General features: G+C 32.8%; 2 protein-coding genes across 5 annotated transcripts; one reads left to right on the top strand and one right to left on the bottom strand.

Moving 5' to 3' along the window:
* Positions 1 to 439: 439 nt before the first annotated feature.
* Positions 440 to 2,241, bottom strand: LOC7459813 (uncharacterized). The gene is made up of 5 exons (XM_052456479.1): positions 1,869 to 2,241; positions 1,707 to 1,783; positions 1,194 to 1,248; positions 933 to 1,029; positions 440 to 827 (listed from the first exon to the last, which is right to left on the bottom strand). The coding sequence occupies exons 1-5, from the start codon at positions 2,239 to 2,241 to the stop codon at positions 440 to 442; spliced, it is 990 nt and encodes a 329-aa protein (XP_052312439.1).
* Positions 2,242 to 4,155: 1,914 nt separating this feature from the next.
* Positions 4,156 to 8,777, top strand: LOC7459812 (uncharacterized). 4 transcript variants are annotated; one of them, XR_002984017.2, is made up of 7 exons: positions 4,156 to 4,318; positions 4,415 to 4,484; positions 4,589 to 4,668; positions 4,779 to 4,906; positions 6,974 to 7,175; positions 7,313 to 7,475; positions 7,965 to 8,112. XR_002984017.2 is itself a non-coding variant. In XM_024609681.2 (7 exons), exons 1-6 carry the CDS (start codon positions 4,316 to 4,318, stop codon positions 7,699 to 7,701), a joined length of 549 nt encoding a protein of 182 aa, XP_024465449.2. In that variant the 5' UTR covers positions 4,156 to 4,315; the 3' UTR covers positions 7,702 to 7,706; positions 7,965 to 8,112. The 4 variants fall into 4 exon arrangements, 3 of the variants coding, with proteins under 3 accessions (XP_024465449.2, XP_052311991.1, XP_006378465.1); XM_024609681.2 differs by lacking the exon at positions 7,313 to 7,475 and adding an exon at positions 7,636 to 7,706; XM_052456031.1 differs by lacking the exon at positions 7,313 to 7,475 and adding an exon at positions 8,539 to 8,777 and having other exon boundaries at positions 4,157 to 4,318; positions 7,965 to 8,168.
* Positions 8,778 to 16,641: the final 7,864 nt, after the last annotated feature.

Below are 16,641 nucleotides of genomic sequence, written 5' to 3'. Positions count from 1 at the left end.
ATTTTTAACCTCTTCATAGATAAGCTTTTGAAAGGAAACTTAAAAGGAGTTCAATTATTTTCATACACGAGGACTCCTCAGACTAAGTTGAAACAGGTGTTTAGTCTCGTTGAGACTCCGAGGTCTTTACTACGGAAAGTAAACTGTCTTCTAGCTGCAATAACAGTGAAATTTTCGATATGGTTGGAAGCTTCAAACTATCTTCAACCGCGATTGTTGGCCTTTATCCACTTCCCAATGTTAAGTTCCTACAAGCACTGAATTTGAATTTTTGTGAGTTACGGGATGCATTGTTTGCCAAGAACAAAACAAAAAACCAATAACACCATTTGATGTAAAAGAACATTCATACATGTAAGAAAAATATTTTACTGCTTTCTATCAGTTGTTAGATTGGTCCAGTGAAAAAGTTGTGGTTCACGAATATTTACACATACCCTCATGGTTGTGGGCTGTCGTTCTCAAGTAAAATTTCTGAGAGTGAATCAAGGTAGCGAGCAACCTCATCTGGGCATGGTTCATCAGTTAAACCTTTGGAGTTGACAGGTTCTTCCTCAAGCAAATTCAGCATATCAGTAAAATTTGACGGGGACTGACTTTGATTTAATGAACAGGAAGGAGGACCTGTGACTGCTGTGGCATCCAGCTCTTGAATCACTTCATTCAAGTTTTTCATAAACTCATCCGTATTGATTAGGTTGTCTGGATTGGGATTTGAAACTTTGGGATCCAGATTTCGGTTCTCGTCAGTGGAGATTGTTGGGATTGCATCATGCACATTTCCTGAAGTAGGATTTGGAGGTGTTATACAATCCATCTTTCGATTCCTACCAGTGGAGATAGTTGCTAACTTGATTGATTTGGCAACTTTCTCTATGGTGAAATGTTCTCCCCCATAACCCTGTTTCCCTCCTTTTGATGTTCAAGCAGACATCAGTGGAGCCTTGTTCCTGTTTCCTGAAAGGCGGGAAAAAAAGACATCTTGATTAACACCATCTGGAGGCGCCTTCAAGATCTCAGATTTTTCTCCTGAAATTTAAAGGAAACAGCACATTTAAAATTCTCGTGGTAAGAGAAAAACACTTCGGAGACTATATGCTGCGTTCCATTTTTAATCATGCTGATGGTATGTGAAATCTTCCTGATTTGTTGAATCAATTACACATAATTAACTGCAATATTATCCATATTACCTTCAATTTCGTAGTCAGAACCTTGATTTCGTACTTGACCCCTCACTGGCCCTGTCTTGAGAAGTAAAACTCCAGTTCGGCTATTAAAAGGAAAGGGGATGGTTCGTTCAATGGGGATGAATCGGCGATGGCATGGTCATAAATACGCCGTATTTGAGCTTTGTATTTCCGAAATGAAAAACATGTGAGGCCGACAGCATTATGCTAAAAAGCTGGGAGTGTTGTATATTGAAACATTAAAGGAAAAGGTGCTTATAAGAAAATGAAGCACAGACAAGTTCAGCATTTTTTTCTCATCACATAGATGCTAATCTTTCTAAGTTGTTCCTATAAATTTCATAGATTGCCTTCTCAAAATGAGAAATAATTTCAAACCGAATATTCAACCTGGTGAAAAGAAGTTACGAAGAAAAAACCTCATGAAGAAGATTAATATTACGGAATAACCATTGCAGTCTCAAAAATATGAATCAAGCTTAGTGCTAAAAGTTTAAAAGATACTTATTTAATTACCTGCAGACGGCTGGAAACCTGGCGTTGCGACAAACAGGGCACATCCATCTTCTCTAGTATTTTTTCCGGACGAGCTTCTGTATCCAAAAGCAAAAATGAAATACATGTTAGTGCTTCATGTATGGTGAAGTAGACTAAAATCTATGAGAAGGTAAAATTTACTCTTATCCCCTAAAGCACTGATGGCTGACATAAATTTCAACTGAAGGTCCTGATTCCATATGAGACGGGGTCTTTTTTCTGTGGAGCTGTCAGTATTAATATAGTTCTTGAACCTTTCTGTCCCTTCACCCTTGTTGCCTTCAATTTCTTTTTGTTTCTCCAGATTAATTTTTGTACCACTGGAAATTATTTCTGAGTTAGCTTCAACTCTTCTTTCCTTGTTTCGACGCCCTTCATCACCATCAGTCGGCCTCTTTGATCCACTTTGCTGTTGGCTTCTAGTGATTACTGACTCGTCTTGTTCTTGGATTTCTGCTAGCACTGACATTTCAATGGCCGTACTTTCTGCATCTTTAGTGAAATTTTCCTTCATCACGGCAACTTGTTCACTCCATTTTTCCTCCCTCGTGTCTTCAACTGAGTCATTGGCTGGTTATAGTTATTGATACGATGCAAGACTTGAGCATCAACTTGCTTATCTTTATTATCTTCAGAATTATTAGCATTAGGGATGATCATTTGCTGATCATTAATATTGCCATTCAAGATTATTTCCCCTTCAATTTTCATACCCTTACCCTTAGGATCAGCCTTCATCTGTAGACGACTGGCACCATCTTCCTCGACTTCCACTTCAAGACCAGCAATCGTCTGTTGACGATTGGTGGCATCCAAGTCTTCAAAGCCAACAACTTGACCGTTTCCCTTTGAACTAGGCGCAGTATCGTTTTGATAGCCAGCTGCTCCATCCAAGACAATTCCGTCGGGAACTTCAGTCTCTCCACCTTCATCTTTTACTACTATGCCTTGAGATATCTTTCTAAAATTCACCTTCACTCGACATATCGTTGTCTTCTCAAAAACATATTGCCACAGGTATTTGAGATCATACAAAGATATCGGTTTATCAAGACACAAAGATGCCCCTGCTTTCATCGCCTTGCATGCAGTACTGCTCACACTTCTTTCTGAGGATATTGCTGCATGGCATTAACAAAGTTAGAGAGGAGAAAAAAAAAGCTAATTCATGAGAAGAATATTTAATTTGAGGACTCTAAATAACTAAACGAAAAATGTATTAACAATCTTTTTAAACAATTAATTTTCTTCTCGTGCACGTCTATTATTTAACTATATATTGAATATTTCTCATTATTATTTTATTTTTAAATTTTAGTATGCAAGAATAAACTCAAATATTTATTGAACTAATAAATTAAATATTTGAAATTCGAATTTAAATTATTTTATATAAATTTTGGTAATAATTAAAATAGTTAATTTTCCTATTTTCAAAGTATATAAAATATTTATAATTTTACTAAAATAAAAATTAAGAAAGTGAAACTAAATTGTCATTCAATATATGATAGTTAATATTTATAGGATATAAATCCCATATATATAATTTAATGAGTTTTAATGTAGTTATATATATTTTAAAAATTTTAATGTTTTTTGTTTGATTTGCTAATCTAAAAATATTTTTAGAGTTTTGATTATCAAAATAAAGTGTCAATAAATCCGAATGTTTTAAAAAAATAAAAGAAAAATTAATTTAGTCTAACCCGAATAAAAAACTCATTGATTTATTTGAAAAAAATAGTTAAAATAATGTTGTTTTGATATATATATATATATAAAATTGAAATTCACTCTCACGACCTGTGACTGAGACTTTGTCCTATGTTAACTTTTAAATTGAATTTAAAACTATAATAATAACTATTTTTATTTTTATATGTCTTAGTTGACAAATTTAAAATTTAAAATTTAAAATTTTTCATAAAAATACTTTAAAAGTGAAAAATAATAAGAATTGTATCTAAAGACATATATCATCTCTATAATTTATATTTTAAAAATATAAAAATTTACTTCATAATTATTTAAAAATATATGTATTTTTATATTTTTATCTTAATTGTTTTAATCAAACACATTTTTATCTTCTCTTTTACCTTTTAATATTATAAAAATAACCACACTCTATCTTGTACTTTTAAGAAAAAGAAAAGACTATCAGCAACAATGGAAATCATTTTTTTATTTTAATCGAAAGGAGATGTATAAAGTTGACAATAAAAAAAAAATAGCAGAAAAATATTCTTAACACAAAACAAAAGTAAAGGTGCGTGCATAAAGCAATTATGCTACGGAACGGTTAATGAGTTTTGTTAATGTTGAATGAATATAAATAGGCCAGTCCAATTCTGTTGAGTAGAGCCCATTAAGATTGCAGGCAGCCCGAATTAAATTGACCAAACCCAGCCCAAATTATATCCAGTAAACCGCCTAAGCACGCGGCTGTCACCAAGTCAAATTTCCTTGTCCATCCATCCTCTTCATCGTCACTCCCTGTAAAACCAATCAAATCAAACCAAAACTAAAATCCTAACTTGGCCGTTGGGCAGGAAAGAGCTTTTTGATTTTGAGTATTACTACTAATGGCGCGTCTCTCTCGTTCCAAATTCTGATTTTAAAGCTTAAACGAATAGCTAGGGTTTCTTTAGCTCTAATAATTTTTCATTTGTTTGAAATTGCAGGCTGATTCCGTTGAAGATCTTGATTCTCTATTTGATTACCGTCGCGTGCAGCCTATCGCAATCCTTGACGGTTTCTTCTAAATACTCTCTACCTTCGTTTCTTTCTTTAATTCCCTATTTGGTTGATTAGTGGTAGAAAGAAAGCTGAATTTGGCTTGGGTTTTTCTATGGCAGAGGACGACGACGACGACGAATATGATAAGCCACCAGTTCCTTCTCCTAAAAAAAGGAAGATTTCCAAGCATAACGTGGAGGTTTTTTTCCTTCTCATCTCTTCTTTTTTCCACATTGTTAGTTATGTGTGTTTTGATTAGAGAAATTGAGTGAAGATGGTGTGCCTTTCTATTCTTTATATATATATTAGATTGTTGGCGGTGATCGTGAAGCAAGCCAAGTGACTAATGACGATGAGGATTGGCTACTTCCTCCTCCTAAGGACTCCAGTGAGTCCCCGAAGCAGATTGATGAGGACTCAACTATTAAAGAGCTGAGGTATGAGGTTCATTGTTTATTTAAAGAGTTTGATTTGTTTGTTTAATTTTAAATGTTAAATATATTTCCTTGTTGATTTATAATCTTTCCCGTGTTTGATTTCTGCGCACACTAATGCCACTGTGACTTGTAAAGCGTGTTAAATAGATCCTTCTAATTTAAATAATTCCATGTTTAAGAGTTATGAGTTCTGGTTCATGATTGTTTGTTGTTAGCTATTAAAGGGAAAAAAAATTGCTGAACAATTTATGACAACTCAAGATCATTTAGAGATTAGATCTGGAGAGGCATTTAGTGGCACTGAGTTAGGGAGAGCTCACTTTAATTGATTGGTGAATACGCACATAACATACACACGGGTGCATGATAAGCATGCCGTGAATGCTACTTTGATACCAAGGTTTAGTTCTCAGTGTTTTCTGGTGGCAATGTTATTTCTATCTTCTGAGAGCATACTGCATTTAGATTTACTTAATTTGCATTCACAAGGTATGTGCAATTGACTTTTATGGCATTGTGAGAGAATGCCAAAGAGAATACATTTGCAATGAAGATCAATATTATGAAATTGAGAAAATCGAATCTTGCCTGTTCTTGACTTTTTTCCGGTTTATTAATTTTCAATTAAGTCTTTGTGTAGTTAATTAAGATTTACTACGTGAGAAATTAATGATAAAAATTATTTTTTTTATAGCAATTGCAACTTCTATTGGCATTAAATTTAATCCCTTTGTTCAATCTGTTGGCATGCTATACTATCGTTTATATTAGTTCTGAACTGAGCGTGATCATCTCCTCGATGGAGATGTGCAACAGCATTTTTTTTCATTTATCTGGGTTTGGCCATTCAGTTCATTTCATTCGTTGCTGATGGTTTTTCAGATGAAACTCACTATTTCAATTTTCTAATGTTTAAAACCAAGACAACCAAAATTCATATAAAAAGAAGGAAATAACCATACTGAACTAATTGTTTTTTTTCTTTTTCTTTTTGTTATCTAACATGATTTCCTGGAATGGTGATGACTAATAATAATTCAAATATAATCTCTGGTCTGCAACAGCAACCTTTACTAACAACTAAAATTGAGCTCCTCTTCTCACAGCTTGTAATAGCTCAAATTTTAGGTTATAGAACCAAGTATTCAATTCTCTCTGTTTGTTCTAGTGACAAGGACCTTGTTCATAAGGGTGGGAAAACAAGGAAGATTTTGAAAAACTTACTGTTAGAAAAGGCAATCAATTTCAGCCATTAGCGATGCCAGTTATTAGGCCTCTGACTTCATGTGGAAAAAAAGGCCACTGGTATAGCAGCAGCCCAATTTTAGTGATGCCCTGCTAAACACTTTTGGCTTCCTTTGAGTTCATATTTTTCATGCACTCCTACTACATTATTGATCTCCAACAACTCACGTGAAAGGCTGTCTTTAAATTTTCAGAACATTGTACCATGTACTCATCCTGAGCAATTTGAAACTTCCTCTATTTATTTACACATCACAATTTCAAACTTATTTGTAATGGAATAAGATTTTCATGTATCCTGTCATCTTTTTGTCTTTTTTTTTATGTAACTACAATATTTGAAATCACGCCTTTAGTGGTCTTTAAATTATTCCAATGGCTGTTATTTCAAGCATATCACCTGTTCTTTTATGGAAAGCCCATTCCACAGACAAGTTTTTGCCCTTCCTCTTTTCTTTCATTCTTTTCAAAATTTTACATTTTTCTTAGCTCCCTTATTGGCACCCGCCTCACTTTTCCACCAAATTTGTTGATTTTTATAATTTCACCTAGATCAAGATTGATGCTTGAAATATTTACTTCAAAAGCTAATATCAAGCCATCAAGGCAGTTGTTTTGTGAAGATTTGAGGTAAATATCTCCTCTTTTTTTTTTTACTATTGTGAAATTTAAGCAATACGCAAATTAAGCTTCCTCATGCTCATGGCCCTATAATCTCCTCAGTTGATAACTTGATATGTTGTGAAAGTGTTTTGTTATCTTCTAGTGTTCCCATTTTATATGAACCTTTGGTTTAGAATTTTATTTCAACCATACATGTAGGTTAAGGAAGCAGGAGCTAAAAGCTTTGACAAGTAAAGAGTGTTTGTTTCAATATCTGGAGTCACCAAACAGACAAAGTGATTCAGTGCAGGCTGATCTGGAGTCTGGGGCTGAGCAACCATCAAAGCCTCATCATGAAAGAGCTAAAATAGTTATTTCAATTCAAGACAAGGATGAAGTCAAACAATTTCGTGTGTACAAGGTATATATATCTAAAGTTTAGGCTTTGTTTATAAAAATGATTGTTTCATGTAGCCACGATAAAATTATTCATGTCAACCCCAGAATAAAATGGAGAGTGCATGATAAGATTATTAACTTCTCTAAATTTGATGGTAGGAAATAACAGGAAAAAAAAAACATTTATGGACATCCCCTTGTGGGAAGTTGTCAAGTAAATCTACAGTGCATGACACCTGGAAGATTTAAAGGCAAATATGCAACTAGAGTTGCCATGAACCTCAAAAGAAAACCAGTGATGAACAGCAGTCTCACTGTTCAGGTGAAACATAAGATGCTAGTGTTGGAAGGGGTAAACTTTGTAGCGTATTAGCATTTTCTATTAGTGCCTTGCTTGCTGAGTGTTATATGTGCAAAGTCATCTTTGCTTTGGATATTCCTCTGCCCCGTTTCTAATGAATGGCATTGAATTTCTTTTGTAGCTTGAAGTTTGGGTTAGGATATTGTCATCTCAAACACATTTCTCATGCAAAGACGTTCAATTTTAAATAAGGTTTTTAACAGATCATTTGGAAAGTCATCACTGGTCATTTTACATAGACTTTGTTTTGTGTAAGATGTTGGCCTCAATTATTCATTAATTTAGGAGTGCAAGTGCCCTTGATGATGAAGTCATCTTAATTATCATTCTGGATATTTTAACAAAATCCTTTACTGTGTACTTTGTTATGTATGCCTTTTGCATGTTACAAGTGGTGAAACATATATAATCAACTGTATAAACTATGTTTGAAGTTCACTATTTTGACAGGATGAAAAGTTTGAGCGGCTCTTCAAACGGTATGCTGATAAAGTTAAGCTTGGAATTGAGAGCCTAGTTTTTATGTTTGATGGGGACAAAATCAATCTGACGGCCACCCCTGATAGTCTTGGAATGGACGATGAGGACATTATTGAAGTGCTTGCAAAGAAAAGCTGACTAACATGCCCTCTAATGAAATTTTGATATGTAATTGTGAGTTATCAATACTTTTGTTTGGGTTAAAGCATCGAATTTTTACGTTTGTGAATACCAAAACACTCATTTTTGGGGTTTGTTGGGATGATACAGCAAACTCTACTGTATGCTTGTATTAAAATTGATTAGAACTATTAGAGAGAAAATTGGTGTTTCTAATAGTAGCGAGGCTTGTAACTGCTACAATCGAGGTTGTAAATGACTTGCTAGATTGAGTTTGTAGATGTTCAATGAATGCATGATTGCTTTCCTATGCTCCTTTTCCTCTCTCTCTCTCTCTTAGAATATGGTGCTTTCCTTGCCTGCAGCATATCCTTGCTTGTCTGTGCACTATATTGCAGCTTATTGTTTCTTCGCTTTAATGCAGGCGCGTTACCTTCTGGCAGTTCAATTGTTCAGAATTCTTTCTATAAAATGTTTCAAAGGTTCAGTTTGTTTACGTTGGTTGACTGTGTGTTATGGGTAATAAGCCATAAATTTTTTTTTCTTCTAGTTTTCATAATGCATTGTTTTTTTTTTTGTATTATTCCTTTTCTAAAAAAAAAAAAAGTTAAGTGTGAATGGCATCCATAAATATTTCAGGTGTAAAATACGTGTAATTTAGTCCGAACTATGTTATTTCTCAACCAAAACTACTTTTTTTTTTTTATATATATAAACAAGTTATGTGCTAAACATATCTTGTTATAATTTTATTTTTTATTTAATATTTAAAATTAGTGTGTAATATATTTAAAATTAATATTTAAAAATGAAAAACCACATTCTGAAAAATCCCCGTTCGTCCATAAAAAACTTGACGCAATTCTCTCTCAGTTTTTTTTGTTTCTCTCAGTTTTTTTTTATTTAAGGCTTTGTTTAGCATTAACAATATTTATTTTAAAAAAATTTAGTTTTAAATTATTTTTAAATTTTTTTGATATGTTAATGTTAAAAATAAATTTTAAAAAATAAAAAATATATTATTTTAATATATTTTTAAAACAAAAAATACTTTAAAAACCATCCCTCTTAATTAAGGTTAAATTGAATTTTATGCCTTTTCATTTTGACTGTAATCAAACAAAAACTGTATGCCTAATAAATTCAATAAAATTACTGTCTCCATTCACAATTCAGTGTTTGCGATTCTCTAACTGATTAAAAAAATATAAGAGGGTGTTCACAAATCTTTCATTTAATTTGGTAAAGGAAACAGATGAATAAAACCATAGTTATTAAACCCGGACCGGACTGGTGGGTCGACCCGGGAACCGGCCGACCCGGTGGCTGGACCGGTTCGGGTTAGGAGAAAGACCGGTAAATGCAAAAAAGGCAAGACCCGGTCGACCCGCCATGACCCGGGCAAACCCGGATGAGACCCTGCGTTTGTAATGCATAAACTGCCATTTGTAAAATTAAAACTCAATCCATGAACACCAATCAACCTAACATTTAAATCCCGCAAAAACTAACAGATCTGAGTTAAACTCAGGAACAAAACACATAAAACTTAATATAACGAGCTCTGCAAGTTACTAATGACTCAGGGGAAGAGTGGGAGAGAAGAGAAGGAGGGAAATGAAGGCAAGGAGAGGAAGTGATCGAGCAGTGGTTGCTGAGGACATGGTGATTGCCAGTGAAGGTGAGATCTGATAAAGAGAGCGGTTTTTTTTCCTTTCAGATAGATAGAGAGAGGGGGGGGTTGAAGAGACAGGGAGTGAAGATTCAAGATTGAAGAGACAATAATAGTCGAAGCTACGTTTTTATTTTAATCCATTAAAATAATTATTTTAGTTTTTTTATTTAAAAAAATTATAAATGCATAAAGTTTATTTTACAGTTTATAATAATAAGAAATAAAGTAAACAGAAGAGTTTTTTCACTTTTAATGTAAAAAAGTTATATTTTTTAAATATAAAATAAAAAAAAATTTATTTTAAATACTTTAACTTAAAAAAATAATATAATATTTTTTTTCAATTTGAAACCCTTACATAATATACTTTATGTTTACAAAAAAAAAAATTATGTTTTTTCAATGTGGGATAAATTTTTTTTTTGTTTAAATACTTCAACTTAAAAGCATTATATAATATCTTTTCAATGTATGATAAAAAACTTTTTAAAATATTCTTTTAAATTTTATTATTTACAACATGTATAACATATATTCATATTGATTTTTTTTTTAAAAAAATTTCATATGAAATTTTTAATTTTTTTTAATTTCTCCGGGTTGATCTGAGTTGACCCATAAAACCCGGTACCCGGTACCCGGTCCTTTGACCGGGTCAACTCCAGACCGGTTTCATAACTATGAATAAAACCAAATAAAGAGTTGGGTCAGAGGACAACGAAACCACGTGTCGATTTCCACGTCAGCAAAAAGTTCACCTCTTGTGCTCACACGTCAGCTGAAAAAGGTAACGAAGAACAATAGGGGAAAAGCGAGCTGGACTGGACGAGACTAGTCTCCATTCTTCCAGAGAAACTAGCACGACAGAAAAGCCCCTCCTTCCTCCTTTTTCCCCCCCTCTTATAAGCTTCGATCTTCACCTTTTGCTTGAATGCTGTTTACAGATAATCACCACAATAGCATAGAATTCATGGTGCTTCCTTTTTCAGTAGTTAACAACATTAAAAAGGATGACTACATGTGACTAGAGAAAATGATCCTAGATTGCTGTTCGAAATTAACCTCTTGACTTTTTTGTTAATTAACTTTTGCAGTTGTGGTCTAAAAATATGCAAGACCTTGGGGTTTGTGAAGACTTATTTTCCATGATGATTTTAACATACCGGATGTTGATAAAAGAATTTGCAACTTTGAAGAGCTGTTTGGGGGCGATCTAGATCCAATCGGAGCATTTCTTGATGAGAATGATTTGCCATGCTCTTCTGTTGAGAAGGATATGCCTCTCGAGAAATCCAACAACAGAGATGGAAGAGCAAGGAAGGTATGGTTTTGACACTTTGATTTATGAGAAGAAAATCCCAGTTGTTAAATACAAGTGCTCACTGTGGTTAACACAGTTGGGAAAGTAAACCATACAGAAAATATTTGTTGCGGAAATAAGAAGAATTTGCACACGATTAAAACCGAGTTACTGACATTTTCTTCAAAAGTGTGAGCAGTGTGGAGAGCAGATTCTTGCCTTTAGATTTCAGATAGTATCCTATATCCTTTAAATTTCGGAGAAATAACAGTTCAAATGTCTTAAATCTTTATGTGAGTGAAGGGATCAATTCTGAACTATGAACATTGGAAGTCCCTAATGTTGAAGCATACATCACTAATGTTGAAGCATCATGCCCGAGAAAATGCAATGATGAGGTACAAAGAGAAGAAAAGGGCTCGAATGTAAGTATATACACTTCTGTTTATTTTTAGAATGCTTCTGCCAGGATTTTAGAATAAGTATCATGGATTTTATTTCCGAGGATCCCAGTCAAAAACTCCTGTTTCTTGGTTCATCAGCAACAATATCTTTCCAGTTAGTCGTATATTTTCTATGGACAATGACTTAATGTAACTTCTGGTACATGGCCACCTTCATTAAACTAGAGAACAATGCTATCAAATTAGTATCAAGGTCTGAAGGTCATGAGTCAGAATGGTCCAAATGATCAAATCTTATTGCCAGTACCAATATCAAATTGAAAAGGGCATAAGCAAGAGATCTAGTTCATGGCACTAGGATACCCAGTGATTGCATGCTAGCACTGAAGAAATGTTGCAAATGCCGTATTCCGCCCTTCTAGTATCTTATTAATGATAATAATAGAAAAAAAGGGCACATCTATTAAGATTGAATTTAAGCCCTTTTTGTGTGGTGCTCGGATTCTTTGACATCTTTGGTGTTAATTTTATCTATTTATTTAGGTTATTTCTTGTATACATTGATTAGCACCCGGGGAACAATCATTCATAATCACAGGAAAGCTATTTGGACTGCCCTTTACTTTCCTCAAGATGAACATTAATTTCAAATGACCAATCAGTAAGGTGACCGTTGCTTTATATTGTTCAAACACACTGAATGGGCGCGTTAGGGGTGTTTTAATTAAATCATCCAGTCCGTGGGACAAAGATAATGGAGCCTTGGTCTGATTTCATTGGCAGCGACCACTGAGTGCCTTTTCGCACACATAAACCTTGTATTTGGGACTGAACCTGTGTTTAATTTATTTATAATCTGCAGGCTAAATTCACGAGTAAATAATGCCAGAGGGCTGTGGCTCTGCTGTGGTCGATGTAAAAATCTTAGGTGAGATAAATTTATTTATTTGAAGAAATAAACTAGAACTGGTGTTGAAAAATACGTGTTCATGAGCATGGCGATGGGGATCGTCTCATAGCATCTGGTAAAAATAGTGGCTTGAAAATCGTTCAATTTTCCATGAATAAATGATATGGGTCCAAATTTATACACGCAGAGATTATATGGATATACAGTTTGATTACATATCATCCAAATTGGAGTGAATCTCCTGCCTCCTAGCTTAACATCTCTCGTTCTGGTCATGTATGGAATTTGATTCTAAATTTCTTTGAGCCATGCTAGGTAATCAACTTATACCTACAGGCTAGAACAGCACATTTTATTTTCAAGTTGTTCGTTTGAAAACAATTGTGGAATTGATAGATGTCGAGTCTTCTTCCATTTCCACAGTCAGTTTCTTAAGAGAGAAAAAAAATGAGAAATGAAAGGTTTTGCTGTGATTTAGAAAGGCCAACTGGCCAAGCGGATGGTAGTTGGAAGCTGCAATCAACTCTAGCAAGCGAAATGCCTAACGAGGTCCACTCGGAGGTTTGAACTGTAAAATTAGGTCTGGCTGGTCTTCTTGCCCTTCAGCCCACACTTAGCTAGACGAAATCTTCTTTCTTGTGCATGGTTAAGATCGAAAGCCAAGGTCTGCCGAGTTACCCTGTTTCTTTTTTAACTGCTGCAATACCTTTATGCATATGGGTGGGTGGAAAGTTATTGAATATTGATAAGAACAGCCCTACTCACTTGGTCAGCTGCAATTGTCTAGAACATTCCGGTCAATCCAAGATGGGATCTCTCGATATATATTTCAACTATTACCCATCGAACATTTTAATTAAAAATACTCTGAACCAAAGTCATACAATAGAAATAACTCATATGGCATAGTTGGTGTTCCAGCTTATACGATCCATCAAATATTATTTTCTAATAAATGAAATATATATAGTTCAAGCCCATCTACTGTTAATCCTAGCCCTCGAACAATATTTCATATCAAGGATTGCACTAGCTCTAGGGATCAAAGGGCGGTTTCCACAGCTTGAACATGGTAGTTATAAACAATAGTTGCAGCAGCAGCCTCCATCACACTAAAGACTATCTCCTTCCCTGGACAAATCCTAGGTCCTGCATTGAAGCCGAAGAACTTGGACGATCTTTCATATTTAAGCTCTCCTTTCTCATTGATCTATCCTTCCATTTGCGTATCCTGACATAACAACAAAAATATTTGGATTTACGTGGTGATCACATGGAAGGATGTTAGCTCTAACTGGAGTCCTTCTCTGGAAAGGAACAGGTAGGTACTATAGCCTTTAGTGTTTTCACACAAGGTAGCATGGAGGTAAACCAGCTTATTTTTGGATTCTTTTTGTTTTTCTGTTTTAAAATTGGTTTTTAAAAAAAATTAATTTTTTTTTTATTTTTTTTCTTTGTTTTAAATTAATTTTTTTTGGGTGTTTTTAGATCATTTTAATGCGTTGATATCAAAAATAATTTTTTAAAAATAAAAAATATTATTTTGGTATATTTTCAAGTAAAAAACACTAGAAATTATTGTTAAGCTCTTAATCGAATTTTAAAACTATAATACTAACCATTTTTAATTTTACATTGACCCAAATCAACCGGGTCAACCCTTGTTCATAGAATTAGATAAACTTGTCTTTTCTATTTTAGTGGAATAAAAACTTCTTTACTAGAACAGTATTGGATAAGATAAAAATTGATTCCAATTTTTATAGGGATTTCTCTGATCATATTTGAGAGTGTCGAAGCTTCTGTTTTTAAATGTTTTTTAAAATATTTGTCTTGAAAAAATATCAAATTAATATTTTTTTAGTGTTTTTTTTATGATTTTAATATGTTTTTGTTAAAATAAAAAATATAAAAAAATCATTTTAATATAATTTCAAAAAAAAGAAAGCAAATTTCACCAAAAAAAATTAAAAATACCAAACAATCAATCACGGAGCAAAAAGGGAAAGCGGAGCTGTGATGTTAGAAGGCCAAACCTTACCTAGATTGACAAACGGTCATAGATGAATAGTTTTGGATTCTGATGACCAAAACAAACAAAATAATCAGAAGAATTGGATTGCATAATATCAACTGCCAGCTACTATTAAGAAATATATAATTATTTTATTTTATTTATTAAAGATAATTTAGCCTATATATAATTTTTTTTTGTATTTAGATTAAAAAAACATTTCAAAATATTGTAATTAATAAAAATCCTAGTTTTTTTATATTTATAGTTATTTTCTATTAATTTAAATTCTTTTAACAGTTACGGTAGTGTTTAGAAATGCCGGCCAACCCGTGTTTCTAAAAAAATTAATTTGTTTTTGTTAAAAATTATTTTTTTTATATTATGAATCGTTTTGATACACTGATTTTAAAAATAATTTTTAAAAAATAAAAAAATATTATTTTAATATATTTCAATATAAAATACATTTTAAAAAATAACAATACCTACACTCCCATACAAACCCTACGTAAAATAGAAGTAATCAGAAGGAACGTTGCCAGACTGTAATGAAGAGCGTGTTTGGCAGTGTGGTAGTGGTTGCTTTTCAAATAGCTTTTCATGCCGAAATACATGTCAATGATGTTTTTTCATTTTTTAAAAATTATTTTTGACATCATCACATCAAAACGATCCAAAAAGTACAAACCGCAGCCAATTTTAGTAAAAAAAAAATTAAAATTTTATCAAATGCAGGTTCAACCGCAGAGCCAAACATGCTCAAAATCAGAAGAGGAACACATGTATGTGTCATGTCTTATCACAAAGGCTAAGGTTATACTGGGAAAACTAAAGGAAAAAAGAAATTAATTAATAGCGTAGCTACCTTAACAACCACGACATTAACAAGGAGGGTTCCAACCTCCCAACTTTCATTTGTGGGATAGCTTTGGGATTTTATATATATATATATTACCAACCGCTTTGATTTTGCATTAGATTTTGATGAATTATTGGATAAAAGAGGTAATTATAGTAGTGGTAAAGAAGCAAGGTCTTCTTTTAACTTAAAAAAAACATGATGATTTTTTTTTCCGTCTGCCTGTAAGGCGACTAGACAAATTGAATTCGCTGCCGCACCGCCACCCTTCCCTTCAATTAACTTCAAAACCAAGCGATTTTATAATCGAATGCCATCTCTAACCGCAACGTCACCTGCTTGCTATCTTAAGTTAGCTGTTTAAATCACCTTTTTGTTACACTGTAACCAAACTCAAAATCATGAAAATAAAAACATAAAATTTGATTTTATGGTTATCAGATTATGTTGCAACTTACGAATTAGCCCTTTATTCCTACTTAGTTTGCCACCTTTCTTGCTTGATGGGTGGACCCACCCTAAAATTCAGAGAGGCTACTGCGGGTGGTCCATCGGTTATTTTTATTTAAGGTTGTTAAATAAAATTATTTTTATTTATATTGTTAAATTAATAATAATATAATAACACCAATTATAAGACTCGATTAGACTCGATTAGCCCGGTGAGTTGCCTTGAGGTATGGACAACTTGTGCCCTTCATCAAACTAAATTAAAAAAAAAAGAAGAAGAAAGATTGGCTTATTCTAACCTGTTTAAAGATTTGGGTCAATTCCTAACTCGATTGAGGTTAAATTAAATCAAAATATAATAAAAAAATTTATTTATTTTTATTTTTTTAAAAATCAAAACAATATTATTTTGATTTAAAATAAAAATTATCCCAGGTCACTCAAATTGATATTATTAATTCATAGGTCATGTCTTAAATTAATAGAATCAAGTTTTAAAATATATAATAATAATTAATTTTATTCTTGTGAGAATCAACTTTAAATATTCATCCAGCAGATATAACATTATCCTGTTTGGGAGTATGATTGTGGTTATTTTTTAAATTGTTTTTTACTTGTAAATGCATCAAAATAATATTTTTTTTATTTTTTAAAAATTATTTTTATCATCAACACATTAAAATGATTTGAAAACATCAAAAAAAATATTAATTTAAAATAAAAAAACAAAATTTAAATTTAAAAAAAACTTTTAAAATAAAAAAAAAAACAAACATGATGAGAGTGGCTAGCAACCTGCAACGAGCAAGTATACTGGTAAAGTAGCAACAGAAGGGAGCATAATTTAAGTTGAAATAACTAAAACACCCTTAAGAAATTACAAGGAGAGCCGTCCTTTTCCGCTGGCAA

Source organism: Populus trichocarpa, chromosome 10 (genome assembly GCF_000002775.5).
Source record: "Populus trichocarpa isolate Nisqually-1 chromosome 10, P.trichocarpa_v4.1, whole genome shotgun sequence".
Lineage (NCBI taxonomy): Eukaryota > Viridiplantae > Streptophyta > Magnoliopsida > Malpighiales > Salicaceae > Populus > Populus trichocarpa.
The sequence above is the reverse complement of the archived record's forward strand: the minus strand, read 5'-3'. Positions and strand labels throughout refer to the sequence as shown.

Bases quoted from the DNA above. Each gene is read 5' to 3' on its own strand.
- LOC7459813 (XM_052456479.1), bottom strand. From the start codon at position 2,241: ATGAAGGAAAATTTCACTAAAGATGCAGAAAGTACGGCCATTGAAATG. The intron at 1,249-1,706 runs GTAATTAAATAA...TTACTTCTCAAG, and splicing joins AGGTTTCCAGCCGTCTGCAG to ACAGGGCCAGTGAGGGGTCA. The intron at 828-932 runs GTCTGCTTGAAC...CTCCACTGGTAG, and splicing joins AGGAACAAGGCTCCACTGAT to GAATCGAAAGATGGATTGTA.
- LOC7459812 (XM_052456031.1), top strand. The intron at 4,485-4,588 runs GTTTCTTCTAAA...TTTCTATGGCAG, and splicing joins GCCTATCGCAATCCTTGACG to AGGACGACGACGACGACGAA. The intron at 7,176-7,964 runs GTATATATATCT...CTATTTTGACAG, and splicing joins AACAATTTCGTGTGTACAAG to GATGAAAAGTTTGAGCGGCT.